Source organism: Prionailurus viverrinus, chromosome A3 (genome assembly GCF_022837055.1).
Source record: "Prionailurus viverrinus isolate Anna chromosome A3, UM_Priviv_1.0, whole genome shotgun sequence".
NCBI lineage: Eukaryota > Metazoa > Chordata > Mammalia > Carnivora > Felidae > Prionailurus > Prionailurus viverrinus.
This window is the reverse complement of record NC_062563.1, coordinates 62,342,090-62,366,076: the sequence shown is the minus strand read 5'-3', so window position 1 is coordinate 62,366,076 and position 23,987 is coordinate 62,342,090. Positions and strand designations below refer to the sequence as shown.

At 36.4% G+C, this 23,987-nt stretch overlaps 1 protein-coding gene across 1 annotated transcript in view; it reads right to left on the bottom strand.

The window, feature by feature from the left end:
- Nucleotides 1-23,987, bottom strand: part of TMEM131 (transmembrane protein 131) — a 238,990-nt gene that overhangs the window by 95,021 nt on the left and 119,982 nt on the right. The window contains exon 5 of the mRNA XM_047851472.1: nucleotides 8,871-8,994. Within this exon, the coding sequence (XP_047707428.1) occupies nucleotides 8,871-8,994 (124 nt within the window). The remainder of the gene's footprint in view (nucleotides 1-8,870; nucleotides 8,995-23,987) is intronic.

Genomic DNA, 23,987 nt, shown 5'->3' with positions numbered 1-23,987 from the left:
GAAACTAGAAATCAACAAAAGGAAAGCTGGAAAATCTACAAATGTGTGGAAATTAAACAACATATCTCTGAACAACCAAGGGGTCAAAAAAGAAATCAAAAGGGAAACCTAAAAAAAAGATAAACAAAGGAAAATGAAAACACAACATACCAAAACTTATGGGATGCTGCAGAAGTAGTTTTAAGAGGGAACTTTATAGTAGTAAATGTATATGTTAAGAAAACAACTCAAATAAACAGCCTAACTTTACACCTCAAGGAAACCCAAAGTCAGCAGAAGGAAAGAAATAAAAATCAGAGCAGAAATAGAGAGCATAAAAACAATAATGAAAAAAAAAACAGTGAAACTAAGAGCTGTTTTCAAAAAGATAAAACAAAATTGGCAAACCTCTAGCTACACAAACCATGAAAAAATAAGAGAATACTCAAAGTCAGAAATGAAAGAGGAGACATTACAATTGATACTACAGAAATACACAGGATCATAAAACACTAGTATGAACAATTATATGCCAATAAATCGGATAAGCTAGAAGAAATGCATAAATGCTGAGAAACAACCTTCCAAGACCGAAACAGGAAGAAATAGAAAATCTGAATAGACCAGTGAGTAAGAAGATTGAATCAGAAATCAACAATCTCCCAACATAGAAAACCTCAGGATAAGCTGGTTTCACTAATGAATTCTATCAAATATTTAAAGAAGAATTAATGCCAATCTTTCTCAAATTCTTCCAAAAAACTGAAGGGACACAACATTTCAAAACTCATTTTACAAACCCAGCATTACCCTGATACCAAAGCCAGACAAGAACAAAAAAGAAACTACAGACCAATACCCCTGATGAATATAGATGCAAAAATTCTTAAAAAAATATTAGCAAATGGAATCTAAAACACATTGAAAGTATTATATATACACCATGACCAAGCAGGATTTACCCTTGGGATGAAAGGATGGTTCAACATATGCAAATCAGTAAATGTGATATACCATATTAACAAAAGATAAAAAGATAAAAATAAAAGATAAAACATAAAAATCAAAAGCATGTGACAAAATACAACATATTTTAATGACAAAAACCCCCAGTAGACTGGGTACAGCTAGGATACAACTCTACATAATAAAGGCCATACATAGGGTATGTATGGGTGGCTCTCTCGGTTAAGTGTATGACTCCTGATTTTGATTCAGGTCACACTCTCACAGTTTGTGAGATTGAGCCCTATGTTGGGCTCTGCACTGACAGCATGGAGCCTTCTTGGAATTCTCTCTCTCTCTGCCCCTCCCCTGCTCTCTCTCTTAAAATAAATAAACACAAAAAGATATCTTAGTTAAAAAAAAAAAAAGGCCATATGGGAAAAATCCACAGCTAACATCACACTCAATGACAAAAAACTGAGGATCAGGATGCCCTGATCGTCTAGGATCAGGGTGCCTACTCTTACCACACTTACTCAACATGATACTGAAAGGCCTAGTTAGATCAATTAGGCAAGATAAAGAAATAAAAAGCACCTGAATCAGAAAGGAATAAGTAAAACTGTCGTATTTGCAGATGATATGGTCTTTTATATATATATATATATATATATATATACACACATATATATATAAAAGCCTAAATGTCCATCAACTGATGAATGGATAAAGAAATTGTGGTTTATATACACAATGGAGTACTACTACGTGGCAATGAGAAAGAATGAAATATGGCCCTTTGTAGCAACATGGATGGAACTGGAGAGTGTTATGCTAAGTGAAATAAGCCATACAGAGAAAGACAGATACCATATGGTTTCACTCTTATGTGGATCCTGAGAAACTTAATAGAAACCCATGGGGGAGGGGAAGAAAAAAAAAAAAGAGGTTAGAGTGGAAGAGAGCCAAAGCATAAGAGACTCTTAAAAACTGAGAACAAACTGAGGGTTGATGGGGGGTGGGAGGGAGGGGTGGGTGGGTGATGGGTATTGAGGAGGGCACCTTTTGGGATGAGCACTGGGTGTTGTATGGAAACCAATTTGACAATAAACTCATATATTGGAAAAAAAAATCCTAAAGACTCAACCAAAAAACTGTTGGAATTAATCAACCAATTTGGTATAGTTGCAGGATATAAAATCAACATATAGAAATCAGTTGTGTTGGTATACACTAACAGTGAAACAACTGAAAAAGAAATAAAGAAAACTATCCTGGTTCACAGTGGCATAAAAAAAAATACCTGGGAATAAATTTAACCAAGAAGGTGAAAGATTTGTACAGCTGTACCCTCATTTTATTGTGCTCTACTTTACTGCACTTTGCAGATAATTGCATTTATTTTATTTATCTCTTTTTTTTCTTTTTAACAAATTGAAGGCCTATAGCAACCCTGCATTGATCAAGTCTACTGGTGCTATTTTTTCCTAGTAGCAGTTGCTCACTTTGTGTCTCTGTGCCACACTTTGGTAATTTCTGCAATATTTTAAACTTTTTATTATTATTATATATTTTTTTTTTAAATTTTTTTTTCAACGTTTATTTATTTTTGGGACAGAGAGAGACAGAGCATGAACGGGGGAGGGGCAGAGAGAGAGGGAGACACAGAATCGGAAACAGGCTCCAGGCTCTGAGCCATCAGCCCAGAGCCTGACGCGGGGCTCGAACTCACGGACCGCAAGATCATGACCTGGCTGAAGTCGGACGCTTAACCGACTGCGCCACCCAGGCGCCCCTATTTTTTATGGTAATATGTAATTAGTGATTATGACTCACTGAAGACTCAGATAATGGTAAGCATTTTTTAGTAATAAAGTATTCTTAAATTAAGGTATGTACATTGTTTTTTAAGACATAATGCTATTGCATGCTTAACAGGCTACAGTAGGGTGTAAACAGAAATTTTATGTGCTCTGGAAAACTAAAAAAATTCATTTTATTGTGATACTCACTTTATTGTGATACTCACTTTCCTGCGGTGGTTTGGAACCAAACACGTAATATCTCTGAAGTATGCCTGTGTTATGAAAACTATAAAACCTTGATGAAAGAAACTGAAGAAGACACAAACAAATGGAAAGATACCCCATGCTCATGGATTAGAAGAATATACTGATAACTGTCTGTTAAAATATCCACACTACCTAAAGTCATTTATAGAGTCAGTGCAATCCTTATCAATAGCCCAATGGCATGTTTTACAGAAACAGATAAAACAATCCCAAAATTTGTATGGAAGCATGCAAGACTCAAGAAAGAACAAAGCCTAAGGCATCACACTTCCTGCTTTCAAACTATACTACGAAGCTAAGTGATTAAAACAGTATGGTACAGGCATATAGGCCAATGGAACAGAATAGAGAGCCCAGAAATAAATCCCTGCATATACAGTCAACTAATATTTGACAAGGGAGCCAAGAACACTTCATGGGGAAAGACAGTCTCTTCAACAAATGGTACTAAGAAAACTGGATAACCACATGCAGAAAAATGAAATTGGACTCCTATCTTCCATCACTCACCAGAATTAATTAAAAATGGATTAAAGACTTAAACATAAGACCTAATACAATAAACCTCCAGAAGAAAACACTGATATTGGCCTGGGCCATGATTTTTTTTTAATATGACACCAAAGGCACAGCAACAAAAGCAAAAATCAACAAGTGGGACGACATCAAATTAAAAAATTTCTGCATAGCAAAATAAAAGATCAACAAAACAAAAAGGAAACCTGCAAAATGGGAGAAGATATTTGCAAATTATATGTCAGATAGGAGGTTAATATCTAAAATACATAAAAGAACTCCTATAGTTTAATAACAAAACCCCAAACAATCTGAATAAAAAATGGGCAGAGGAACCAAATAGGTATTTTCCCGAAGGAGACAGGACTACCAGGTATACAAAAAAATGTTCAACAATTCTAATCATCATGGAAATGCAAATCAAAACCACAATGAGATAGCACTTCACAACTGTTAGAATGGCTATCATTAGGAAGAGAAGAGATAACAAGTATTGATGAGATGTGGAGATAAGGGAATCCTGTATACTGTTGGTGGGAATGTAAACTGGTTTAAAACAGTATGGAGGTTCTCAAAAAATTAAAAATACAACAATCATATGATCTAGCAATCTGACTTCTGGGTATTTATCCAAAGGAAATGAAAACAGGATATTGAAGAGATATATGCACTCCCATTTTTACTGGAGCATTATTCACAATAGCTAAGATATTGAAACAACCCAAGTGTCTACAACAAATGAATAGGTAAAAAAGATATGCGCGCGCGCGCGCACACACACACACACACACACACACACACACACACACACACACACACACTGTGGAATATTATTCAGTCATAAGAAAAAAGGAAATCCTGCCATTTGCAACAACACTGATGGACCTTGAGGGCATTATGCTAAATGGGATAATTCCGACAGAAAAAGACAAAAACTTTCTGCTATCACTCATATGGCACCTAAAAAAGCCAAACTTGGGGCACCTGAGTAGCTCAGCATCAGACCCTTGGATTAGCCTCAGGTCATGATCTCATGGTTCCAGGAGTTCAAGCCCCACATCAGGCTCTGCACTGTTAGTGCAGAGATTGGGATTCTCTCTCTCCCCACTCTCTCTGCCCCTACCCCGTTTGTGCTCTGTCTCTCAAACTTAAAAAATAAAATAAAATAAAATAAATAAAAATAAAAAAGCCAAACATGTAAAAACAGAGAGTAGAACAATGATTACCAGGGACTGGATGGAGGGGGAAGTAGTGATGTGTTGTTGAAGGGTACAAACGTGCAACTATAAGAAAAAGAGGTTCTGGAGATCTAATGCACAGCATAGTGATCACAGATAAAACTGTATTGTAAATCTCAGTTTCTGAGACACTAGATCTTAACAGTTCTCACCATAAAAATGATAATTATGTGACATGACAGAGAAGTTAGCTGATCCTATGGTGATAATCCTATAGCAATTTATAAATGTATCAAAAAAATTTTTTTATTTCAATGTTTATTTATTTTTTTAGAGAGAGACAGAGCATGAGCAGGGGAGGGACAGAGAGAGGGAGACAGAATCCGAAGCTGGCTCCAGGCTCTAAGCATAGAGCCAACGCGGGGTTCAAACTCACGAGCTGAGACATGAGATCATGATCTGAGCCAAAGTCATGACGCTCAACTGACTGAGCCACCCAGGCGCCCCTAAGTATATCAAATCAACACTTTGTACACCTTAAATTTACACAGTGTTATATGTCCGCTGTATACCTTAAACTTACACAATGTTATACCGCAATTACATCACAATTTTAAAAATAATTCTTACCATAATCAAAATTTGACTATTAGAGTATTAAAAAATCTGTATTCTTAGACACAAAATATGTATTACATATTTTACAACTAATATACAATACAGTCATGAAAGATGAGTAGGCCTAAGTTGCAGTCTTATTATGTAATTTTTAATTGTAATTATAACTAATTAGACAACTATAGTTAATTAGCAGGTAATTATAAATAACAGATAATTATTAGAAGTTAAACAAAGAAAAACAAATTGTCACACAAACACATTCCTTATTACCCTTATTCTTCTTGATTTCCAGGTTAAAACAAGACCTTCCTATAAGGGGGTTATTTGCGTGTGTGTTATAAAATGGTTATTTAAACCTGGCCTTACGAAAACAATGATTCTTTTCTCTATTTCCTACTGGTTAGTTAATATAGAGATGATAGTGGTAAATAACCAAAAACTTAAGTGAGTTATAGAAAATGTTCTATTCTCAAGGAAATAAGACCCGACCAGGAATTCAGAAGGTGACAAAGAGTTAAATTAAAATTACAGAAATGGTCTACTCTCCTGAACATGAGAAGACTCTTTTCATTGTTCACCAAAGGCTCTTATCATAGGCATAAAATTGAAGTGGAGGGGAAATAAGGTTATTTCTTCCCTTAAGAATTCATTCCATGTCTCCTCTCCATTTCTTGAGCTGTTGGGAATCCATACCTTACTGCAAGAAGTAAAAACGGAAACCAAGAGGAAGAAGAAGACAGAGAAGACTGCACAGATTTTGGCTAGCTGCTTTTGAAGCCAAATCTAGCTGACCTAACTGGAGGTTTTGAAGGGTATAGATTATTTTTATTGTGCAATCCAATTTCCTGACAATGGAAAACACATATTGGTTTTCAACTTGTCCTTTGACTAACATGCACATTTAGTTTACCTTCTGAAGAATTTTCAGAAAAACTCTCCTCTTTGCATAAAGTTCATGTGCAGAAATAAGTCCCTGGGAGAGTCTAGTTCGAAAATGTCAAACTAGTGGCCGTTAGCTTGTTTTGTTTGGTCCACACCATCTGTCTTTCTAAAACTGAATTTATTTTCAATGTGTAAAAACTGGAAGATATCATATAAAAATTCCTATTTCTGTTTCTTCTTGGAACATGAGAAGAATGGGCATGCGCTTACATTCCCACATGGCAACCACCGGCTGGAACAGAGTGTGGGTTGATCCCTTTGGACAGACCACGTGCTCTCCAGGTCACCCTCATTCCACATGGCCTGCTTCTCTCATTTACATTGTCTATCTGCCCCCTGTAAGAATCTGTAATTGTAACTCTTGGTCTATGAAAACCCTTTAACGGGGTTAAGCTTGGATGATTAAAAACAACAAAACATTGCTTGAATTAGCAAAGTACCATTAACAAGTTAAAAATAAAATCTGTAGGGCAGTTGTGAACTATTTTTAAACTGTTTCCATTTTCACTTCACTATTTTGCCCTTTAACTCAACATGTCTCTGCATACTGGCCGTGCCCTGTGTGGTTGCATTTACACATAAGTACATCTCTGTGTACAGGTGGCATAACACATATGCCACACACCATAGCTTAATACGATACAAATCACCGTGTAGGCCAATAGAGAACCTAGACCCTCACCTTGGATCCTGTCATTAACTGCATGACAGGGGGCAAACCCCTCTGGAGTTGAGCTCTTTCTTCATTTTGTATAATGAGGGTATTATTAGACTAGATGAATATACAAATCTCTTCTAGCACTGGGATTTTATTATTTGAGAACATCAGCATGTTTATAAAAACTCTGAAAACATCCTTTAGGTAACAACAAAAAATAATTCAAGGGAAACTTATTTAAAGAAATATATTAGAAAAGGGGCGTTTTCGGGGCGCCTGGGTGGCGCAGTCGGTTAAGCGTCCGACTTCAGCCAGGTCACGATCTCACGGTCCGTGAGTTCGAGCCCCGCGTCGGGCTCTGGGAGGATGGCTCGGAGCCTGGAGCCTGTTTCCGATTCTGTGTCTCCCTCTCTCTCTGCCCCTCCCCCGTTCATGCTCTGTCTCTCTCTGTCCCAAAAATAAATAAAAAACGTTGAAGAAAAATTAAAAAAAAAAAAACTTTTAGAAAAGGGGCGTTTTCCATGAATACCACAAAAATGAAGTTTTTGCTATTGAAAGCAATATGGTAACTCATCAATTCCTTGTTAATAACATACTTTTAAATTAAAAAAAGCCGAAATTAAGTTTTTTTGGTTTTGTTTTTGTTTTTGACTTCAGAAGTTGCTGGACATGTTGCTAGCAACATATGTTGCTAAGGACAGCATATGATGAAATAGGATTTTTGAAGGGAGAAGTATAAAATCTAAATAATTGATAATAATTTTAGATGCTTTTTTTTTAAAAAGCTCCTTTTGATTTGGTCACATCTCTTCAAAGGAATTAGTGAAAACTCTGGGAAGATGAAATTAGGTTTCACTTATTTACTTCCTTCTAATACTTGCTATTTAGCTGTTTTTGAAGCTTATTTGTTACTTTAGCAGTCTATATATTAAAGATTAATGTATGTATTCTCTCAAATTCAAAATTTATTAAGACCCAACTTTTTTGTCAGATTAATTTTTATGTAAATAACAAGTCTGCAAAGTATGAAAATGATTATAAAGTAAAATTTTAGAGGATACTTGTGGTAGGTAGAACCCTAAAATAGCCTCCCAAATTTCCTGCCCTAATATCTCTGAGATTGTAACTATGAGGAGATACCACACCCGTGGTTAATTACCTTACATGATAAAAAGGGATTTTGCAAATGTAACTGAGGACATTAGTTCACTCATTTCATGAAAAAGGAGACTATCCAGGTGGTCCCAATGACATGATTAAGGCAGAATTTTCTCTACTGGTGGCAGAAGAGAAAGCCAAAATGATCCAAAGCATAAGGGAGATATGACACATTACTCCTGGCCTAAAGATGGTGACAAGCAATGTGGGTGCCCTGGGGAAATGAGAGAGGTTCCTGGCCAAGGGCCAGCAACGAAATGGGGACTTCAGTACTACAAGCATAAGGAAATGAATTTTGCCGACAACTTGAGTGAATTTAGAAGTGGATTTTCCCTGAGTCTCCAGTCAAGGACTGAGCCCTGCTGACATCTTAATTACAGCCTTATGATACTCTGAGCAAAGAACACACTGGACTTACAACTGATAAACTATGTGCTAATAAGTGGGGGTTGTTTAAAGCCATCACGTTTGTGGTAGCTTATTAGGTAGCAATAGAAAACTAACACAACACTGAGGAATTACTTATTATTTAAAAAGGAAAAAAAATCAACTAAATTTCTGACTACTACATTTTTCAGAGTACTTAGGTTCAAAGTGGAATTGTTAAATTGTTTTATGTTGAGAAACACAATGTGTGTTTAAGAGTAGAAGTGATAATTCTTAGGAAATAGGGCAAACTGAAACCCGCAACAAATATGAAACACTCGAACCGGATTTTAATTATAGCAAAACGAAATTATACATAAAACATCTAGATATTTCAATTTCAAACTCAAGAGAAACATTTATAGAAAAACTTACCCTATTTTGAAAAAATGATGCATGAAAATGTGATGTTGTAGCAGATATTGATACTAAAGTAATAGTTTCTTCAGAACTAGGATTATGTAAGTAAACTTTTTCCATTTTTGGCATTCCAACTGGCCTGTAAAAGCAAAACAAAAACAAAAACAAAAGCAAAAACAAAAAACAAAACCACTGTCACAAATACTTCAAAGATTATTTCTAGTTGTTGAATTAGTTTCTAGCTGCTAAAAAAATTTAAACATCAAAATTATTGGACAAGTACATATCCAAACATATAAAACTATTTAATTGGTTTATATTTAAAATTACACATAGAAATGCATTTAGTCATTCAACAAATATATACTGAGTGCCCATTTTATGTCTCACACTGAGCCAGGGGCTAGGATACAATGAAGTAAATCTCTGTCCAGATAAAGCTTACAGTCTAGTGAGGAAGCAGGCAGGGAATAAAATGGTCAGATCTTTTCATTTCCTTCTGTAATACCACCCTGCTTTCCTACTAATTCTGAATCATTCCCCTTCTCCCCAAATTCCACTGATACATGCTCTTCAATTTAGGAGAAACTGAGTGGCAAAGTTATGTGAGCAGATCGGCCTTAAGAATTAGGGGCTATTACTGTCCTCATTTTATAGACGAGGATACTGAGGCACAGAAAAGTTACTTGTCCAAAGTCATACTTGGAATCTAAATTTGAATCCAGGCCATCTGGCTTTAGTCCATGTTCTAACTCATTATACTAAACTGCCTCCTCTTAAGGAGGACACACACTCAGTGATCTGACATCCATAGATCCATTTTAATGTTCTCCTTCGTATCCACATTAGAGTTTCCTCTTAAAAGTGGCATCTCCTTAGTTATGCAGTCCATTAAGTACTTACACAGCTAATCTCAGCTGTACAGGCAGGCCTCCTAACTCCTACAGCATCAAAGAATTCTGCAAATAAACTGTTTCTTAATGTCCTCTAATAATTTAATTAGCACCAGTTTTATTTCCTCAAGATTATCAGCACCTTTCAGACAAAGGTTACATTATACGTGTACTCCATATTTTCCATATTATCTAGCACAGGCACTTGGTAAGAGTGTGCACGGGTGAGCTTCCCTCCCTTCCCTTTTCTCCCCCCCCTGCCTTAGTGGAAATTAAGATCCTCCCTACCCTGACATCACCTGACCTAAACAAGTAACTAACTCCCTATGTTTTCACAATCTAAACCTTCCAACCTGGATCAGGCTGGTTTCATGTGCATAGCCCCCATGGCTTTACCAATCTCTTTGCTCTGTTTTCCTCCCTATCCCCCTATTCCAATCCAAATCCTCATTTTCTAATTCAAATGCAACTTCTTTCACAAGGTCCTCTCCTCAGGCAACCATTCTGGTCCACGTGTTTTTGTTTTAAAATATTTTTGATTTTGAGAGAGAGAGAGAGAGAGAGAGAGAGAGAGAGAACGAACAAACCCCAAGCAGGCTCTGCACTGTCAGCTTGGAGCCCGATGTGGGGCTCAAACTCATGAATTGTGAGGTCATGACCTGAGCTGAAACCAAGCAAGAGTCAGATGCTTAACCAACTGAGCCACCCAGGTACCCCCTGGTCCATGTTTTTATTTTATTCATGCTCCTGGCTCTCCTTGAACCCACCCACCCCCCAACGACAATCCTGGAAAAATTTAGAAGTTAGAGGAAGGTACTGATTCCAAGGATTAACTAAAAAACAGTAAGAAACCCTGGGGGGAACAGAAGGTTGCCTTGAACTGGCAGGTGGGGAAAAGTGAGGGACAAAGAATAGCCTAAGCTGACAATGAGAGGCTAGGGTAGAAGAAGGCTTCAATACTCTGTTCTCCAATTCCTTCTTTCCTTGCTTGCCCTGGAACAATCAGAGCTTGCCCTTTCAACCTAGAATAGCAGAGAGGCTTAGAGAGCTAAGAAGCTGATAATCAGCTACCCTGGAGCACACCTGCCTCTAACTCCTCTTTGGTAGTCCAAAGACCAAGGGCTATTTGATTACATTTACATCTCCACCCAGATGCTTCTGCCTAAGCACTATCAGATACAGTGGTGGCAAACAGGACAATTAGTTTTTACATGTATGTGTGTGTGGAACTGGGTCTTTCTACCTTGGGGATCATCTCCCTTCTTAAATTCACAAGAGACAAAGACCAAGTCTTTCTATTCTGCCCTTCCTCAATACGCACTACAAGACAGGAGCTCTTAAGTTAACTCCATGAGGAGTAGAATTAGAAAACATACAATGTTGTGATAAACTGTGGTATTCCCAATCTGCTGACTGAACTTGTGAGAGAATTCTACTTCAACATTAGGCTTGGCCATATGATTTTCTTTGGTCAATGAAATGTGAGCAAAAGTGACATGTAACATTAAGTTTTAAAAGTCGTCTTGTATTCTTTTTCCAAGAAATGGCCTATCTCAGGAGTGCTGCTTTTAGCCTACATCCCACTAAGATTTTGGGTTGGTTGTGGTCATAGCATAACCTGGTAAAGGCTGAGTAACACACACCTTAAGTTGGAAAAGTTGAACCAGGAACTAAACAAGCACAGTGTGATATACTTAAGGAGATATGGCAAGATATTAGTAAAATGAAGCAAGAAATCATACAGAAAACAAAAGAAATTATTAGTATAAAAGTACAATGTATAAAGGTAGGTAAAAATCCCTTAGTGAGTTGGAAGATCGGATTGACAATTTAGCTCACAATTCAGCAAGAAAAAAATACATACTCAGAATATTTTAAAAGAGCTAAAAAAAAAAGCGAGAAGCAGATATGTAGGGCACACCTAGAAATGGTAATATTTGGAAGGTGGACTATAGGAATATTTAAGGAATATGGACAAAATTAATGGGTAAAACCCGAACTTTTTTTTTTTTAATGTTTATTTATTTTTGAGAGACAGAGAGAGACACAGCATAAGCAAGGGCTGTTAGCACAGGGGCTGTTAGCACAGAGCCTGACACAGGACTCGAACCCATGAGCTGTGAGATCATGACCTGAGCCGAAGTCAGTGCCCTGGTAAAACCCAAACTTTAAAAAAAGATGAATTTTTGACTGAAAGGGTTCATGAAGTGTCAACAAGGAGAGATAAGGAAACCCTGTATTTAAACAGAGAATAAAATTTAAGGAGTTGCAAGAGTTTTATGGATCTAAGTATCTTACGAGATTTTTTCCAAGTATTTTCTCCCATTGTGTGGACTGTTTTCTTTCTTTTTTTTTTTTTTTTAACGTTTATTTATTTTTGAGAGAGAGACAGAGCCAGAGTGTGAGTGGGGGAGGGACAGAGAGAGAGAGGGAGACAAAGAATCTGAAGCAGACTCCAGGCTCTGAGCTGTCAGCATGGAGCCCAATGCAGGGCTCAAACCCACGAACTGCGAGAGCATGACCTGAGCCAAATTCGGACGCTTAACTGACTGAGGCACTCAGGTGCCCCAAACTTTCTTGATGGTATCATTTGCATGCAGTACAAAAGTTTTTAATTTTTATGTAATTCAATTTGTATATTTTGTCTTTTATCACTTGTGCTTCTAGGGTCATAGCTAAGAAATCATTGCATAAACCAATGGATAATAGAGATATGTTCATATATTCCAATCTTTTCTTCTAAAGCTTTTATAGTTCAGCTTTATGACATTTACATTTAGCTCTATCATATACTTTGAATTAATTTTTGTGTATGCTCTAAGGCAGGTGTGCAACTTAATTCTTTTGCATGTGGATACCCAGTTGGCCAGCACCATTTGTTGCAAAGACTGTTCTTTCTCTATTTAATTGTTTTGGCACTCTTGTCAAAATCAATTGGCAATAAATGTAAATTTGTATTTCTGGAACCTAAATTCTTTTCTGTTTACCTATATGTCTATCTTTATGGCAGTGTCACAGTGTCTTGACTACTAAAACTTATAGGTTTCTAATATTGGGCACTAAAAATTATCCAATGTTGGTCTCCTTTTAAAAGAATGGCTGTTCTGGGGGGTGCCTGGGTGGCTCAGTCGGTTAAGCAGCCGACTTCGGCTCAGGTCACGATCTCGTGGTCTGTGAGTTCGAGCCCTGCGTCGGGCTCTGTGCTGACAGCTCAGAGCCCGGAGCCTGTTTCAGATTCTGTGTCTCCCTCTCTCTGACCCTCCCCTGTTCATGCTCTGTCTCTCCCTGTCTCAAAAATAAATAAAACGTTAAAAAAAAAATTAAAAAAAAAAAAAGAATGGCTGTTCTGAATCCCTCTGATTTCATGTCCATTTTAAGATCAGCCTGTCCATTTCTACAAAAATGTCAGTTGGTATTTTGATGGGAATTTTGTTGAATTCATAGATCAATTTAGGGAGTACTGCCATCTTTATTTGTGTCTTCTGATTTTTGAATATGAAATGGCTTCCATTTATTTATAGTTCTTTAATTTCTTTTGACAATGGTTTGTTGTTTTTAATATATAGGTCTTGCACTACTTTTGCTAAATTTATAGCTAAGTATTTTATTCTTTTTGATTTATTATAAATGAATTGTTTTCTTAATTTTAAATTGCTCATTGCTAGTATAGAGAAATATAATTTTGTATATTGATCTTATATCCTATAACCTTGAACTCACTCATTCCAAGTTTTTAAAAGTGGATTGCTTATCATTTTCTATATACAAGAGTATAACATCTGAAAATAGAGATGCTTTTTCCTTTCCAGTCTGGGTGCCTACTGTTTCTTTTTCTTGCATAACTGCCCTGTTCTGGATGTAGGGGGAAAGCTTTCAGTCTTTCACCATTAAACAGAATGTTAACTATGTGACTTTCATAGAAGCTCTTTATCAGGCTGAGGAAATTCTCTTCTATTCTTAGTTTTTTGAGTGTTATTATCATGAAAGGATGTATTATTCAAAACCTTTTCTGTGTGTGTTATTTACTGACATACTCACATGTTTCCCATTTATTCTATTAACATGGTATATTACATTAATTGAATTTCAGATGTTAAATTAACCTTGCACTCTTGGAACAAATGCCACTTGGCCATGGTATATAATCTTTTTTAGATATTTTATTATTTTGTGGAGGAATTTTAACACATGGAGTATTGGTCTGTAGTTTTCTTATAGTGTCTTTGTGTGATTTTGGTATAAGGGTAATGCAGGCCTAACATACAGAGTTGGGAAATGTTCACTCTTCTATTGTTTGGAAGAGTTTATGATGGACTGGTATTAATTCTTCTTTGAATTTTTTATAAAATTAATCAATAAGGCTTTCTGTGAGTCAGAGCTTTCATTCTGGGAAGTTTTTTGATTACTAATTCAAACTCTTGTTATAAGTCTATTCAGGTTTCCTATTTCTTCTTAGGTCAGTTTTGGAAATTTGTGTCTTTTCAGGAATTTGTCTATTTCAACTAAGTTAATGAACTTGTTAGCATACAGTTGTTCATGGTATTCCTTTTATAATCCTTTTTTATTTCTTTTTAAGTTTATTTATTTATTTTGAGAAAGAGAGAGAGCATGAGTGGGAGAGGGGAGAGAGAGAGGGAGAGAGAGAATCCCAAGCAGGCTTTGCACTTGTAGAGTGCATTCTACAAGTGCAGAGACTGACAAGGTGCTTGATCTCACGAACCATGAGATCATGACCTGAGCCAAAATCAAGAGTTGGATGCTTAACCGACTAAGCCACCCAGGTGCCCCAATCCTTTTTTATTTCTGTAAGGTTATATTCTATACAAAGATCACCTCTTTCATTCCTGGTTTTAGTAACTTGAGTCTTTTTCTCTTTATTGCTTAATTTAGCTAAGGGTTTGTCAAATTTGTTGCTGTTTTGAAAGAACCAATTTCTGTTAATATTCTCTGCTGTTTTTCATTTATTTCATTTATTTCTTCTCTAGTCTTTATTATTTCTTTCTAATTATTTTTTATTTTGCTTTTCTTTTCCTAGTTTCATAAGGTGGAAGGTTAGATATCTGATTTGAGATTTTTTTTCTTTGCTGATTAAGACATTTATAGCTGTAAGTTTCTTTCTGAGCAATGCTTTTGCTGTACTCCATAAATTCTGGTATATTTTCTTTTCACTTATCTGAAAGCATTTTCTAATTCCTTTCTTGATTTTCTTCTTTGATTCATTATTAAAGAATATGTTGTTTAATATCTCAAGATTCTTTTTTTTTTATTGCTTGCCAATTTATTTAATTAAAGAATGAAGTTATCAGAGAACATACTTTGTATGACTTCCAGATTTATAGGGGCTTACATTATGGTCTAGCATACAGTTTATCTTGGAGAACGTTCTTTGTGTGTGTGAGCAGTGTAAGTACTTTGTTGTTGAGTGGAATGTTCTATAGATGTCTAATGGCATTGAACTGTTTTCAGGTCTTCTGTTTCTTTTGTTATCTCTTGCTTAGATGGTCTATCCATTATTGAAAGTGGGGTACTAAAGTCTCTATTAGTGCTGAATTGTCTACTTTTCCCTTCAGTTTTGTCAGTTTTGCTTCCTATATTTTGGGTTTCTATTGTTAGTTGAGTCTTGCTTTTTTAATCTGAAAATCTTGGTCTTTTAATTGGTGTGTTTAGACTATTTATATGTACAATTAATGTAATTACTGATATGGTTAAAGTACCATCTTGCTAGTTATTTTCTATTCTATCCCTTCTATAAAACTCTTTTATATGCAGAATTTTCTAGTCTTGGCCCAGTTAAACAGAAATCAATAAGAAAAGATAACTTGATTTTCTATAAATATGTAAATAGATCAATGCATGTGTAAATAACCCATGGATCAAAGACAAAATCTGAATAAAAGTTAAGAACGATCTGGAATGAAAATTAAAAACTTAACTTATTAAAGGCTTGTAAAATAAACTTGATTCTGTGCTTAAAGAAAAATTCATGAATTTAAATGTATATATTTGAAGAAAAAAAAAAGCCTAAAATTTAATGAACTAAGCATCCATGTCACGAGAAAAAGAACAGCAAATTAAATCTAAAGAACATACAAGTAAAAAATGGATAAAAGCAAGTGTGGAAATCAATGTAATAAAACACATAAAACAGAGATGATCTATGAAGTCAGAAGTTCACCCTTCTTGGGGGTAAAAAACTAGTAAGTTGACAACTACCTGGCAAGACTGAGAAAGAAAAAAGAGATGGCACAAAATATCAGTATGAGCAATGATAAAGGGAGGTATCGCTACAGATACTGCAAACATTAAAACAATATTAACAACTTTATGTTAGTAAATTTAAAAATTATCCTAAAACTACCAAACTCCCAGAAAAAAACACAGCTTACCAAAAGTGGTAAAATAAGAAAAAAAATATGTAAGCATTACAAAAAATAAAACTACTTAGGAAATTAAATTCATAATTTAAAACCTTCCCACAAAGAAAATTCCAGTCCATGGGTACTTTACTGGCAAATTTTACCAAATATTTAAAGGTAATATTCTAATAATTATTTTGTGGAAAAATAAGATGCAGATACAAAATGGGGAATAATGAGGAAGAACTCTATGACTCTGGATCTGAATTGGTAAAATATGAATTAGAATTATCAGTATGGGACATGACTTACATATATTCATTTATATAGTATACGCCTATGTTCCTCTATAGATCTTTTCACAAAAGCCTAGAAGCAATGACATCCAGAGCAATAAGCACACTTTGGTGCCCAGATATGGGTTTGAAATGTCATTTCCCCTAAAAAGAAACCAGGACTTCTCATACTTTTGGCTCATTCCAGGTCTAGGACAATGAAAACAGAGGGAAGTCTAGAATGTCTTGTTGAATCAGAAAGCAAAGAAATGTTCAAAGCTTAATGGAACTTACAAAAAATGATAGAAATCAGCTTAAACAGGCTTTTACTGGGAAAACTTATAAAATTTGGAACAAAAAGAACAGTGAAAGCAAAGGGTTATAACACATTAAATAAAGAAGAGAATATATGAGTCTATAATTGGGATGAACAACCTTTTTCTGTAAAGGGCCAGACAGTAAATATTTTAGACTTTACAGACTATGCAATCTCTGTCATAACACTCAACTCTGCCAATGTTGTGTAAAAGCAACCATAAAGTGTAAATGAGCATGTATGATTATGTTCCAATAAAACTTTTATTTACAAAAATGGGTGGCAAGGGCCATAATTTGCTGACCTTTTGTTTATAGTGACAGTCAAAGGAAAAAGAGAGGACGATACTTTTCACAGAAAAATCTTGGCTCCTAAATGAAAAAAAAAAACCTGCTAGAATCTGAGGAAAAAAAGAAATCACCATTTTGCAATTATCAATGTAGTAAATGATTTAGGCAAGAGTCAATGATATGATAAGTAGGTAGAACTATTAAAATGAAAGGTTGCTGGAGAACATGTTATTAACCCCACATATTACTTACTAATTACAAAAAGGAAAAGGTACCTTTACAATGTACAGAATCTGGTAGAGAGTACCTTAGGAAGTACTCAAACTCAGCATCATTAACAATTAGAAATATGGACCTTATTGGCTGCCTGATGTTATGTGATGGGAAATATACATTATCTATATAATGTTCTTGACAAAAGTATTTAGCCTGATTCTAATCATGAAGAAATAATGAGGCAAATCCAGTTTGTGGACTATTCTATACATCAACTGATCTGAACTACAAAAAATTCTATCTTATAAATGAAAAAAAGGAGAAAGGTAGTTTAAAGATTAAAGACACCAACCAAATACAATGTGTCATCCTTGATTTGATCCTGGTTGGGGGACCGTATACAATAATGGACATATTTTTGGCGATTAGGGAAAACTGAATATGGTTATATCTGTCCCTTAGGATTTACATACTAATGAACACAGGGATGAAGTAGCAGGATGTCCACATTTACTTAAAAAAAAAAGTAGTCTCTGTGTGTGTGTGTGTGTGTGTGTGTGTGTGTAGAAGAGAGACAGTAAATGTGCTAAAGGTTGACTCTTGGTGAATCTAGATAAAGATTACATAGGTATTCACCATATTATTCTTCCAACTTTTCTGAACTTTTAAATTTTTCAAAATTTGGGGAAAACATTAAGACTTTCTGATTCAACAAAGTATGGGATGGGAAAAGTGAACAGGTGATAAGCTGGGAAAAGATATTTACAATATCTAAATATATCTTTAGACTTTAAAGTTATTTCTAGCTTACAAAAGGAATTTCTAACAAGTTACTAAGAATCCCGAAAGAAAAAAGGTCAAAAGATATGAACAGGCAATTCACAGAAGAGGAAACCCAAAAGGCCAATAAGCATATAAAAAGATGGATACTGTAACTTAATAGCAATCAGAGAAATACAAAATTAATGATGAAGTACCACATTATCCCTATTTAACTAGCAAAAACAGAAAGTTGGCTGATGTTAAGCATTAGTACAAATACAAGGGATGTGGAAATATAGGAAGGCACAGATAAGCACAAAAGCAACCAGGCAACACCTAGACAGTGAAGTGTACTCACACTTTATGACCTATGCATTCCTCTCCTGGCCTTATATTCCAAAGAAATCCTCATGAAAGTCCATAAGTGAACCTGCAAGAGTATTCACTGCAGGGCTGTTTGTGGTGGTAGGGTATTAGAGATAATATGTATAGCCACTAAAGAAGGAGTTATGGGTAAAATGTGGATTCTTTGCTATGGTTAGAAATAAGAGAACAGATGGACATCTAACAAAAATGAAGCTTTAAAAAGGTAAGAAAAAGAAGGAACTATGCAGCCACTATGGAAACAATATGGAGGTTCCTCAAAAGTTAATAACAGAATTACCACATGATCCAGCAATCTTATTTCTTCCCATATCCAAAGGAAATGAAAACAAGATCTCAAAGAGATATCTGCACTCCTATGTTCACTGCAGCATTACTCACAATAGCCAAGGAATGGAAATAATCTAAGTGTCTGTCAATGGATGAATGGATAAAGAAGATATGGTATGCTTATATGCAATGGAATATTTTTCAGCCACAAGAAAGGACATCCTGTCACTTGCAACAACATGGATGGACCTTGGGGGCATTATGCTAAATGAAGTTAGACAGAGAAAGACAAACACTGGTGGCTACCAGGGGTAAGGGGGCGGGGAGCGAAGAGAGAGATGTTGGTCAAAGAGTACAAACCTCTAGTTAGAAGATCAATACGTTCTAGGGTTCTAATGTCCAGTATAGTGATTATAGTTGTTAATACTGTATTATGTACTTGAAAGTTGCTAAAACCTTAAATGTTCTTACCACAAAAGAGAGTGGTAATTATGTACTGTGACGACAGTGTTAACCTTACCATGCTAATCATTTTGTAATGTGTAAGTATATCAAATCAATATGTTGTGTACCTAAACTTTTACAATGTTATGTTAATTACATCTCAATACAGCCAAAAAGACCAACCCCCCCCCCCCAGAGTGATCTATATCACAGTATCTGTATACTGAAACCTAATTACATAAACTACAAATATATAATAATATCTGACTGGGTAGCATATGTAAAACTACATATATACTTTATGCATTTTTCTATGTGTATATTTCATGAAAAAAAGTAAACAGCGTTATGGTAAAGTAATGAGAATACTATGGAAAGCAATACTACTCTATAATTATTAAGCATCACCATATAAAACTAGAATAAAGCATTTGGAGGTTTTTTTTTTTTTGGTTTAGAGTGACCATCAGTTAAGATGGTTTTGTTACTTGAGGTTAATGAGTTAAAAGGTATTTGCTTGGCACAAAAACAGACACATAGACAAATGGAATATAATAGAAACCCCAGAACTAGACCCACAAACGTATGGCCAACTCATCTTTGACAAAGCAGGAAAGAACATCCAATGGAAAAAAGACAGCCTCTTTAACAAATGGTGCTGGGAGAACTGGACAGCAACATGCAGAAGGTTGAAACTAGACCACTTTCTCACACCATTCACAAAAATAAACTCAAAATGGATAAAGGACCTAAATGTGAGACAGGAAACCATCAAAACCTTAGAGGAGAAAGCAGGAAAAGACCTCTCTGACCTCAACCATAGCAATCTCTTACTCGACACATCCCCAAAGGCAAGGGAATTAAAAGCAAAAGTGAATTACTGGGACCTTATGAAGATCAAAAGCTTCTGCACAGCAAAGGAAACAACCAACAAAACTAAAAGGCAACCAACGGAATGGGAAAAGATATTCGCAAATGACATATCGGACAAAGGGCTAGTATCCAAAATCTATAAAGAGCTTACCAAACTCCACACCCGAAAAACAAATAACCCAGTGAAGAAATGGGCAGAAAACATGAATAGACACTTCTCTAAAGAAGACATCCAGATGGCCAACAGGCACATGAAAAGATGTTCAGCTTCGCTCCTTATCAGGGAAATACAAATCAAAACCACACTCAGGTATCACCTCACGCCAGTCAGAGTGGCCAAAATGAACAAATCAGGAGACTATAGATGCTGGAGAGGATGTGGAGAAACGGGAACCCTCTTGCACTGTTGGTGGGAATGCAAATTGGTGCAGCCGCTCTGGAAAGCAGTGTGGAGGTTCCTCAGAAAATTGAAAATAGACCTACCCTATGACCCAGCAATAGCACTGCTAGGAATTTATCCAAGGGATACAGGAGTACTGATGCATAGGGCCACTTGTACCCCAATGTTCATAGCAGCACTCTCAACAATAGCCAAATTATGGAAAGAGCCTAAATGTCCATCAACTGATGAATGGATAAAGAAATTGTGGTTTATATACACAATGGAATATTACGTGGCAATGAGAAAAAATGAAATATGGCCTTTTGTAGCAATGTGGATGGAACTGGAGAGTGTGATGCTAAGTGAAATAAGCCATACAGAGAAAGACAGATACCATATGGTTTCACTCTTATGTGGATCCTGAGAAACTGAACAGGAACCCATGGGGGAGGGGAAGGAAAAAAAAAAAAAAAAGAGGTTAGAATGGGAGAGAGCCAAAGCATAAGAGACTGTTAAAAACTGAGAACAAACTGAGGGTTGATGGGGGGTGGGAGGGAGGAGAGGGTGGGTGATGGGTATTGAGGAGGGCACCTTTTGGGATGAGCACTGGGTGTTGTATGGAAACCAATTTGTCAATAAATTTCATAAAAAAAAAAAAATAAAAAAATAAACATTAAAAAAAATTAAAAAAAAAATAAAAGGTATTTGCTGAAGGCCTACATGTAAGCCAGCTTTATCATGATGTTGGCTTATTTTTACAGGTGATTCTTATATAACTGTACGATGCTGAATCCTGTTTAGTCAAGAGAGAGCCCATATATTAAATATGATCTCCCAAGAATTCAATTTGAAAAGTACTTTAACAAATGTTACACAAAACAGAATATTAGAGAACTCAGGACAGAAGTATTATAATTAAACATTACAATAAATAAACCAAAGGTCATTTTATTGTCCAAGTAGAAAGATTAGTTTGTTTCCTTAAGGTTTCTGTTTAACGTCCTCATTAGGGCTTCACTTTTTTTTTTTCCTCCAAAATCCTTAAAGTCAAAAGTTGGTCAGAATTTCATGTATTGAATCTGACTTTTAATATAGTCACATTATTTCACCTGATTTTCAAATTCCTTATCATCTAAATCAACATCAAAATCAATTTACCACCCCTTTACTCATTTTTTTTTGCAGCTTTGTCTATACTTTAATCTTGGATTATTTTAAATGTTGTCATTTTTAAAATTTTATTTTTTGAGAGAGAGAAAGAATGCAAGTGACAGACAGGCAGAGGGAGAGGAAGGGAATCTTAAACAGACTCCACACTCAGTGTGGAACCTGAAGTGGGGCTCAACCTCACGACTGTGAGATCATGACCTGAGCAGAAATCAAGAGTTGGAGGCTTAAATGACTGAGCTACCCAGGCGCCCCTAATCTTGGATTATTTTAAACATTTTGTCTTTTCTACAATGGAATGACAGTCTCTTGTTCCATATTACACAAAAAAGTCAGGTTCATCTAGATAAGGTTTACCAATTTGTAAAGAACTATTCGCTGTCTTTTATAACACTTAACCCATTTTAAAGGTTTTGATAATGGTTTACACTATGGTTTATTTTACACATCATTTGAGAATTTCTTTATAATGATGACATGAAGTTTTCTTGTTGAGGTTAATGTTTTCTGGTGCCTCTAAGGGCTAAACACCAAGTCATATTTCCCTTCTGAGAGCTCAACACTGCAGATGCTACAAACTCTTGTCACAAGTGGGAAGGATGTAGAAGCAAAAAACTGGTCCAAAATAATTTCATGGCTTACAGTCCAGCCACCATGAGGTCTACAATCTTTCTGTGGCTTAAGAGTCCAACTGTGAGGAAAAAAAAAACCAAAGGCAGAACCAGGGCTTAGGTCCTGAGGCAGGGGCAGAGGGGTATCTGCAGGAGGCTTATAACAACACATTTAGGGTTAGGAAGTAGGAAGCTGATCGCCCTCAGAAGCTCTTCAAACTCAGTGGAATTCCTCTTGCTCCCGAGACTTTCTCGGGAGCTAGACCCCTTAACCAACAGGCTCATCAATTGCAGGTGGGGGTCACAGGACCATGAAACAGTTAGGGAAATAGGTACAGAGCCAGCTGGGGTCTCAAATTTTGTGTGTGATGCTGCAGGGAGCTGTACAAAGACAACATGGAAGATAAAATTCTTTTTTCTCAAGCTTTATATAGATATATAAATAGAATAACAGTACACGGAAACAAAAATGTCCTTATATCCTGAAAGTTTACCACTACACTCTTTCACAATTCAAATGTCCTGCAGGGTGACTGGCAACCAGTCATTCACTCCCTATGAATTCGATCTTCACGTTTTCCCTCCAATGACCTCAGTGTAATCAATCTCAGTTAAGATAAAGAAGACACGGTATAAGACGGACAGGTAATCTGGGGGATCCTTCAAGAAGACGACTGAAGATGGCCTTCTGTAGGAGAGGACTCCGGGGTAAGGAAACAAGCTTGGAGGCATAAGGAGCCTGGCAGGGGGGAGTGGATCAGAATGCTTGATTTGCACTGCTGCTGAGGCTGGTCTTGCCCTTTCTTCCAGGGATCAAAGAGGAAATGACACACCCTACAGAAATGAATCTTTGCTCAGGGGAGAAGGGTCATCTACTCGTGCTGTTCAAAGAAGTTTGTAGTAACAAGAACAGAGGGAACATCTCAGGAAGGGTATCAGTAGGCCACTCTAGTTATGCAGGCTTGGACAGAGCAGGCTTCCTGCAGCTCTGGGCAGTCCACACCACAGGAAGCAGAAGGAGTCCTCCTAGGACAGAACTGCTTACAGACCTCATATTAAAACAGCTTCCCCTGCCCCTCCCTCTCCCTCTCTTCTGTTCCCTTGGAGTTGTGAACAGAATCCATGATAAAATGGGGGACTGAAAAGAGAAGTCACACTAAACCATGAAAAACTCTGGTCAAGTACTAATGCATGCTTACTTATAAATAAATAAGCAGAGCAATTAGCTTTCTGCTACACAACAAATTACCACAAACTTAGAGGCTTAAAATGACACCCATTTATTATCTTATAGGTCTGTAAATCAGGAGTCCAGGCCCAGCATCACTGCTTGATCTGCTTAGGGTCTCACTCACACATCTTCCAGGCTCATTCAGGTTATTGGTGATATTTAGGTTGCTTCCAGTCTCTTGCCATATGGCCCTTTCCATTTCCAAAACCGGCACAACAAACTCCCTTACATCAACACCTCTCTTGAAATCACTGCCATTTCTGTCTATGACTCTTACAGCCAAATGTGGAGGGCTCATGACATCATCTCAGCCTCACAGATTATTTCCCTGTTTTAAAGGCCAACTGATTTGGGATCTTAATTACATTTCCAAAATCCTTCACAGCAACATCTAGATTCATGTTTGACTGGGAGAAGGTGTGTGTGTGCACCCTGGAGGCCAGGAATTTGGGAGGCCATCTTAGAATTCTGCCTGTCATAAACAGCATGCGAGACACTTGGCTAGACAGGTGAGATTTAAATTTTTTTTTTTTAAACGTCTATTCATTTTTGAGAGACAGAGAGAGACAGAGCATGAGCAGGGGAGGGGCAGAAAGAGAAAGAGAGACAGAATCCAAAGCAGGCTTTTAGGCTGAGCTGTCAGCACAGAGCCTGACATGAGG